The sequence below is a fragment of the Cyanistes caeruleus genome, chromosome 2 (genome assembly GCF_971803275.1).
Source record: "Cyanistes caeruleus chromosome 2, bCyaCae1.hap1.1, whole genome shotgun sequence".
In the NCBI taxonomy this organism is placed as follows: Eukaryota; Metazoa; Chordata; class Aves; order Passeriformes; family Paridae; genus Cyanistes; species Cyanistes caeruleus.
This window is the reverse complement of record NC_141702.1, coordinates 98,912,566-98,920,945: the sequence shown is the minus strand read 5'-3', so window position 1 is coordinate 98,920,945 and position 8,380 is coordinate 98,912,566. Positions and strand designations below refer to the sequence as shown.

The 8,380-nt window shown below is 36.0% G+C and overlaps 1 protein-coding gene across 6 annotated transcripts in view; it reads right to left on the bottom strand.

Moving 5' to 3' along the window:
* Positions 1-4,341: 4,341 nt before the first annotated feature.
* The window catches only part of PROX1 (prospero homeobox 1), a 45,840-nt gene continuing 41,801 nt past the window's right edge, over positions 4,342-8,380 (bottom strand). For 3 of the 6 annotated variants that reach the window (XM_086878646.1, XM_086878648.1, XM_086878649.1), the window contains one exon: positions 4,342-5,798. In XM_086878646.1, the coding sequence (XP_086734772.1) occupies positions 5,610-5,798 (189 nt within the window). In that variant the 3' untranslated portion in view covers positions 4,342-5,609. The remainder of the gene's footprint in view (positions 5,799-8,380) is intronic. The other 3 variants (XM_086878650.1, XM_086878652.1, XM_086878651.1) reach the window with 1 other exon arrangement.

Below are 8,380 nucleotides of genomic sequence, written 5' to 3'. Positions count from 1 at the left end.
TACATTCAGTTTAGAGAAGATGGAAGGCACACAAGGCAATTGAACTACTGTATCCTTTAAGTGGTACAAAGCAAAAAGGTAAAAGTCTGGAGAGTATACAAAAGCTTTAAACACACAAAATAAAATCCACCCCCCCCCAAACATTTTTCCTGTGTTTATCTTAAATTTAGTAGCTGCCAAGCTAGAATTGTAACTTTTTTTCAATCAATTGTCTACTGCACCTTTTTTTTTCCAAACGGACAGGGGAGTCTTATTGTTTTATCTTGTCATCAATTAATATTACAGTACATCCTTGGTAATACAAAATTGTACACCTTCATCAAATAAATTAGGATAAATTAAACCAATAAATTATGCAAAGTCTTCAGAACAATAGACGACAACAAAAAAATCCACAGTTGAAATTGCCTCTAGCTAAAAAATAAAATAAAAAAAAAATCAAAAATTGACTTTATCAGTTCAGTTATTGTACTATCTTCAAATTAAAGGGTCTTTATTACAAAAAAAAGAGCTTAATAATGCTATTTACAACATATTGCTAAATAATATAAAGGCAGTGTTTTGTCACTTTTGTAACTATATACATATGAGTAATGGCTGGGACAATATCAGTTTAAACCTTAACCTTTGACTCTTCTGGGCAGCATTAAAACCAACCTAAAGAGGCGCTTTTTTCCCTCCTGTTTTAGTTTCTGACTCTTACATGTAATATGGTAATGAGATGGTTATTGTGTTTGTCTACTATCTCACTCAAGTGGTACAATTAATGCAGAAGGTATGGATTTTAGAGAAAAATGTAAGCTCATTGTTTCTTCTAGATTTGTTTCTACATATCCCAGTATTTGTGCATTTGTAAGGTGGCTGCTTTGGGAGAGAGGTGACTGTGGCTCAGATGAAAAGACTGAATAAAGTCGTAGTGCCACCACCTTTCATACACTAAAAAGGATATTCCTAAGAAGATACAAAGGTTAAATACCAGTTTTCATCCCAGCTCTAAATATGAGCATTTTTAGCTTCAGTTTATAGATGGTTTACAACCAACAGTTCTACAGAAAACAAAATTGCATTTCCTTCAACAGAACATTTAAGTGCAATACAGTAACTGCTTACTCATATAAACCAGTTACATTCCTTAAGGGGAGCTTTTTGAAAACAATGCGTATTGGAATTTTCAAACACAGAGTTGGTACCAGAAGGAAACATTTGCACTATTAACACCAATGATTGCTATATAATACACATGGCAAATATAGTTTTTGCTTTCACTTCTCATGTACAGTGCTCATTTTGGGGGTTTTGTAAACCACTTTCCATTTTTAATATATATATATATATATCTTTCTGTATATATATATATGTATAATCTTTCAATGCTGCTGGTGAAAATCCTATCTTTAAAGCCACAAAATCTTCACCTTTATTTCTTAATTAATATTAACCTGTGGAAAAAAAACATTTTTCTATTAACTGACTTCATATACATAGAAAAAAATTCTGCAATTTTACAGAAACTGTATTACCCATTCCCTTGACATCTGATGAAAGAGACTTAACTTTTAAAAGTAGAGAGCTGGATTTTCAAGAATGCTTTCAACTATCTACACAGTTACTGTAGTGTTTCTTATAAAGTCAACAGATGTTTTCAGAATGTAGTTATTAAAATCTTATGCCTTTATGCAAGAACAGCCGTAAGGTTGAATATTTACATTGCTTTATAAAAGTTCCCCTCGATTTTCAATGTTCACCCACATACCTGGTACAGTAACAAAGATTCTGCAAACTTAAAACACTTTGATTAAATAATACTCAGAGGCACAAAGCAAACCTCAGGAATACATGGGTGAACACTTCCTTAAATAATTACTACATTCTAACATCTTCCACGTGTTTACCATTAAATGTGAAACGTTCCCATTAAACAACCAGAGATACAGTAAGAATTAAATGTTTTGTAGTTTCAAATAGAACATTCTTTTCACAAAACATAACAAATGTCTAAAATAGGTTCTTAATCTAGATAGGAAAAAGGTAAGCTTTTCACTTCATACGCATCTTTTCTGTGTGTGTGTGTGTGTGTATGTTTTTGTGTAAATATACATACATATGCCCACACATGTTGTCCTGTGTGTGTGACCACATACGTATCTGTATATGCACATATGTCACGTATGAAATATTGCTTCTATACTACTTTTCATCAGGCTAAGAAAACACAAGATTTGCACCACAGTTACAAAAAATTGGCTTCTACAAGAATTTTCAAAACTCGAATGCTGCTCAAACAATTGAGAAAAAATAATTTGCATTATCAAACTGTTCTAAAAATTCTCTTCTTCAAAAACGTATTCTCCTGCTTTGTTTTTTTTATTTTTTTAATTTTTAAAAAGACACAAAATATGCATAGCTATCAACATCATGTCAAACAGCCGGGAAAAAAAAAAAGAAAAAAAAAGGTCAGTGTTTATTGCAGCTGTAGTAATTGAAAAATAAAGTTTAAAAGATGAAAATTGTAAGCCACAGAAGGCACAAGAACAATTGTACTTGTGGGGGAAAAACTGGTATTTTGAAGGATTTTTTGTCTCCTTCCGCTGGTGTATTTAAGGTCTAGGCACAGACTATAACCTCAAGTTTATATGCAGAAATAAATCTGAATTAGCAGTAAATGAATGGCAAGATGGGGTTTCTACATGGATTTTGAAATTCTTTTCCTATGTAAACCTTTTGTTACAATAAAAGTAGCCTCTTGCCTTTTAGCCATTTTTAGTGAAATAATATTGAGATAATTTAAAAGAAATTGGATTGGATCATTCTACTTAGAATTTAGTACAAGCTATGCCATGTATTTGTAATTTCAGGTGAATTGGGAGGCACAAAGGCAATATGGCTATAAAATGCAGAAAAATCACATAACTGAAATGATCATTTTATCATTTATTCCTTTTTCAGACCAAGGAGGTTTTTATTTTGCTTTTAAGATGAAATTTCTAATTTCTAATTAAGATGAAATTTCCTAATTCCTATGCCTCATTTACTATTGAGATTATACTACCCATAAATAAATAAATAAATGCAACAACATCAAGTGTTGAGTACACAATTTCACTTATTTAGATTATGTGAATCCCATTGCAGCCAAATAATAATAATATTAATAATAATATAATAATAATAATATAATAATAATAATAATATAAAGCAACGGTAAAATCACAGGTTGAGATGGTAGCTAGTAGTATGTCCACATAATATGATAAAAGTATGGCTTTGCTTTCTTATGTCCAAGGTGACAATGCAAAGTAATATTTTGCATCTGATGGTATGCCAATGATGAACTTACTGTATTAAAACTTGAGCATTTTATGCCACTTCTTCCCATAAATCAAAAAAAGTGCATGAACACAATTTTCATCCTTTCTTAGAATTCATTGGAGTTACATCTTTATGAAGTGTAATGTTTACCAAGTCATGCACACACAGAGAAAAAAAAAAAAAAAAAGAAGGAAAAATGAAATAAAGAAAACAAAATAAAATGAAGTAAAATGTAAGAAAATAAAAGAAAGAAAAAAAAATAAATCCTGTCTACCGTAAGGATACGTACAGTATTAGGTACTCTCAGGGAGTCTAAGATCAAGATTTGTTTTGCTTTTAATGCATAGTGAAAATGTTGGCACTTCATCCCATGCTATTGTCTGCATTGCCTATACTCCACAGATACTGCCAGTGCTTGAAAAGAATGACAGGGAATCGGAGGATTGTGCTGTTTAATTTGAAGTCAGCAGGTTTTTAAGGCTTTCTGCTAACAATAATTGCTTTCATACATTTCTGTCTATCAGCAGTATTTGTAAATGAAGTGAAATTGCAATGATCAGGTCAGCTCTTTAGTCACATGGGTAAACTTTCACTCTCCAAAGTCAAAATGCAATTTCAAAATAAAGAAGATACCAATATCCTCAATGGTCTAAATATAATTCACGGCTAATTAGGAACTTCCTCTAGATTTAGATTGAATTATGTAGGGGAAAATACTATTGATGATAACAATAAATTCTTACTGCATCCGTACAAAAGACGACAAAGAAAATGACAAATACAGTGTGCCATAGCATATTCAACCTTCCCCCAAACTTCTGGAGACAATTTCTTTCTGAAAACGTGAGAAAAGGAGAGCCACTAAAGAAAGCATGAGAACTAGCAGCTAGCTTTCTTTCTTTTTTTCAGTTGTATCGTGGTCTAGCATTCAGGCAAACCCAGGTCCATCAGGGACATTACACTGCAGCTCAGGTTTTGGTCACCACTAGCTCCAGCTTCAGAAGACAAGTGCAGCCACATTGCCCAAACAGATTTTTTTCTTTCCTTGTTTAGTTTTTTTTTTTTTTTTTTTAAAGCTGCACTTACTGTAATTTTAAAAATCCAATTTGGGTATCTGAACCCTGCATAACCAGGAGGACACTGTGATTTTTGTACAATGCTTGATTAGATTTTTATGAAAATGTAATTTTTATTCTTCTGAAAAAGAATAAAAAGGCTAATTATACTTTATAGCTACAAACAAGCCTTTTTTTTTATTTTTATTTTTTTCCTTTCCTTTGCCTCAGCACTGTGAGATGAAGGCTCTTCTACTTTATCTAAGATCATTCAAAAAGTGCTTTTTAGGACAGATGTCAAATATGGACAGGAAACTTTGTATGTTGGAAAGGGGATCTTGGGAGGCAGAATGGACTAAGAAAAGAATAAACTTAGGGACTTATGCCACTTAAAGTAAGACCAAGACATGGTGTTCATTATACAGTGCTGAAGGTTTCATTTTTACTCTATGGAGAGTGAAATGCTTCCACTTTAGTAAGCTGACCATGTTCCAAAATTACTGTGGTTGATACAATATTGTGCATGAAATTACTGGCCTAACCCCGCAAGAACAGTATTTGATTTGTGCAAACATCCCTTGCTGCAATTTAGAGAAACAAGAACCTGGCATGTTGGTTACTGGTGCAGGGTATCTGTCATTTCTGTAAGGAAAACATGAAGCATAGGGTTTGCTTTTTTGGGGTGTCACTTCTTGGAGTGAGTACCTAAAACAGATGTAGTTTTTTGAAGTATGAAACAAAATCTAGTTATTGATTAAAAAGTATATAAATACAAATAAAAAAGCTCGAAGCTTATGAAGTGACTCCACAGAGTTCAGACCTTTAGCAGTATAAACATAATATAAACTTCATTGTCTGTAGTATTGTGCCATGACATTAGTCTCACCAAGACAAAATGCCACTTTGCAGCAAGCAATAAATCTGACAAAGCATTTTTAAACATAATGCCCTAACTTGCTAAGACAGGCTTTTACACGCTTCCAAACTCTTCTCCCTGAAAATTAACCCCGTTGATTCTTCAAATGTTAAGGGTCTCGGGCAAAAGTAAACCAAAGGCTGAAGTAAAATAACCATCCCCTTGGAACTGAACAAAAACTTATATCCAGGAGGGATCAGTCAAATTTCATATACATATATATATGTATGCGATACACATATATATGAAATTAAAATAGAGACACACATGACTTGGGCATCAGAAGGGGACTGCTACTTTCATACATTCATAAATAGCTGCTGAACTCTCTACTCATGAAGAAGCTCTTGTAGGCAGTTTGGGGATTTGAAAATCTCAGGGACCTCACTGTCCAGCTTACAGATGACCTTGTATATGGCCTTCTTCCAGGAAGGATCAACATCTTTGCCTGCGATAATGGCATTGAAAAACTCCCGTAACGTGATCTGAGCCACTTCCAGGAATCTCTCTGGAACCTGCTGATACAAGGAGACAATGGCATTAATACAGTTTTCAATTTCAAGTCTCTGGTTCTTCAAAGGAAACTGAGCTAAGTTCTTTCTTTCAGAAAGGGGCTTACATAGCACCTGCATTTTCTAAATGTGGCAGCCTTCTATTCTCTTATGCAAAGCTGTTATATATAGTACTATAGCAATAACTTCTATAACATGTGTTGGAGATCTTTGTAAAGTCTACTGACAGAATGTAGGTAACAAAATGTTACTGTCTGAGTAGGGAGAGTAGGGGATTTATAGGATATAATTAGCAGGAGGGGAAACAAGCACAATTGTCTTTAAGGAAAGAAATCTCTGCTTGATATTTTACCCGTGCATTTATGTCCACGTTCCCCTCTCCATGTGAGAACAAATATGAAAGTTGTGCACGCACAGAAAGCCCTTTGTACCTTTGTGCTTGACTTTGGTCACAACCAGTGCTGAAAGCAGTTAAAGAAATTGGGTATTTCTGAATGTTGTTTGTAGTTTAAAACCACACAGGAAAGCCTTCAGCTAGTGACTTGCTTCTGTGGCTGCTATGCACAAGAACCCCATAAAACGGCTTTCTCAGGAGACACTATGGTCTTTCCTTCTTTTTCAGGAGCACACAAATACCACCCTAACCTCTTTAACGGGTGCATTGTGCTCCAAGTGGTTTCTGAGTTGTGATGCTTTAAACTCATTTGTGGTTTCCAAATGTCACTGTGAGTCAAACACCCAGCTGGAAGGAACGTGCCACTCTCAGAAGCTCCTGAACAATGGGCGAATGCTAAAAACCACAGTTACCTCCAAACTTTAGTAATTCATTCTAAGTAGTTGTCTCAGGAACCAGCACCACCTTCTCACCCTATGCCTTAAATGATTCAAAAGCAATCACTCTAATGAACTGCAGGGCAGTTGCAAGGTTGAGGTAATCTCCATAAAGGTATTATTTTCCACTTTTATCACGGAAATATGGCTTCACAGCTCTAGAACTGCTAATACACAGCCGGCCAGTAGCCAGCATGCTTATAATAGCAAGTATTCCCTCACTGCTATTCTTTGTCCCCTCCGGCAAGAGGAGATCTCCGACCTGCACTAGGAGCCACTTGAACCATTCCCGAGGCAAACAGACACTTGGGCAGCTCTCACTGATTTACTGAATTCATGTCACACTGCCAGATCAAGGCCAGCCCCTGATTCTCTACTTCAGGCTTTTCTTCTTGTCCCTTTAGAAGCCACTTTCAAAAAACTTGTCTGGAAATGTGTGTGATCAATCTGATACAACCGAGCTCTGGAGTCTCGCTCACCTATCATTGTTAGGGAAACACCAGCAGTTTGATAGCCACGTTCTGCCATCAGATAAGCATGAGATCAGCTCCCCCTGACACCAGCTGACCAACTCTGCTTCCAGAAGCCCCAGAGAAGTCCTCTGTCTACCTCTGAGAGTGAAATCCAGCCCCCACATTTTTTGGGGTTTTTTCTTCCTCTCAAAAGCATCTGGAAATTTTTCATTCAACAGGGTGCATAGAAAGACACAGCTTTAGAGATGGTCTATTCTAGCAATAATTAAGAGAAATTAACTGTAATGTTTCACTTACTCCAGCTCAAAGAAATTGCTTAAGAACTCCCCATAACCACTCAGCTGTTCAGGCATTTGATAACATGTCTATAGAAAATACCATACCGCTTGCATTGCTATAAAAAATTGACATGCTTTTCTGTTCATGCAGTTCAATGCTCACATACTGTTCAGCACCCTTGGTATTGCTGGGCACTAACCAAGGGGAAGGAGTTTCTGACTACATGATATCGGAAATCAGGAAGGGGAGTAGATAACCATATTAATGTAGTAGACAGTGATGTTAGTTCATGGGACCAAAACCTTTTGATTTTGGTATCCACTCCAGAGGACCAACACTAGTTGTCTTTCTTCCCTCCCAAGCTGCTGGAGAGGAGAAAGAGGCAATTACACAAGAAGCATGAAGTCAAAATACACAAAGTTCTATCTCTCCTTCCTACCTCATGGTTACACACGACAGCTTTAAGCATAGAAGTGACAACCTGGTTTTAAGTTGGGCCTTTGCCGTTCAATTTCTACCTGTGCATTTGAAAGTTTTCCAGGTAGAGGATGCTGCTTTTCCATGGAGTAGGCAGTGTGAAACCCCTGAACCCATAGCCCCCAGGCCTTCCAGCGCTGTAGCGACACACAGGCTTTTTTTTTTAGACTGAGAATTATCTTTTAAGGTCCAACTTTATTATACCTGAGTCACATCTGCAGGGTCAGGCCTCTTTGAACCTGGTACAACAGGCTGCAGAGAGCATCCCACAAACATAACAGTGAACAAACCCAATAGTGAACAAAGCCCTGTGGGGGCTTTGAAGAGACACAACTTTTCAGCTTTTTCTTCCTCTGGAGGCTTCACCTTGTAAAGCTGAGTTCCTAAAGATTGCCCCTACTCCTAAGGCATTAAAACCATTCATAGTTCTTTCCTTTTGGGATGTTATTAGCAATTTTTCATGTCAGACTGGATTACACACTTTGCATGTAGTAATGTGAATTCCATTGTGATTAATCCCACAGGATG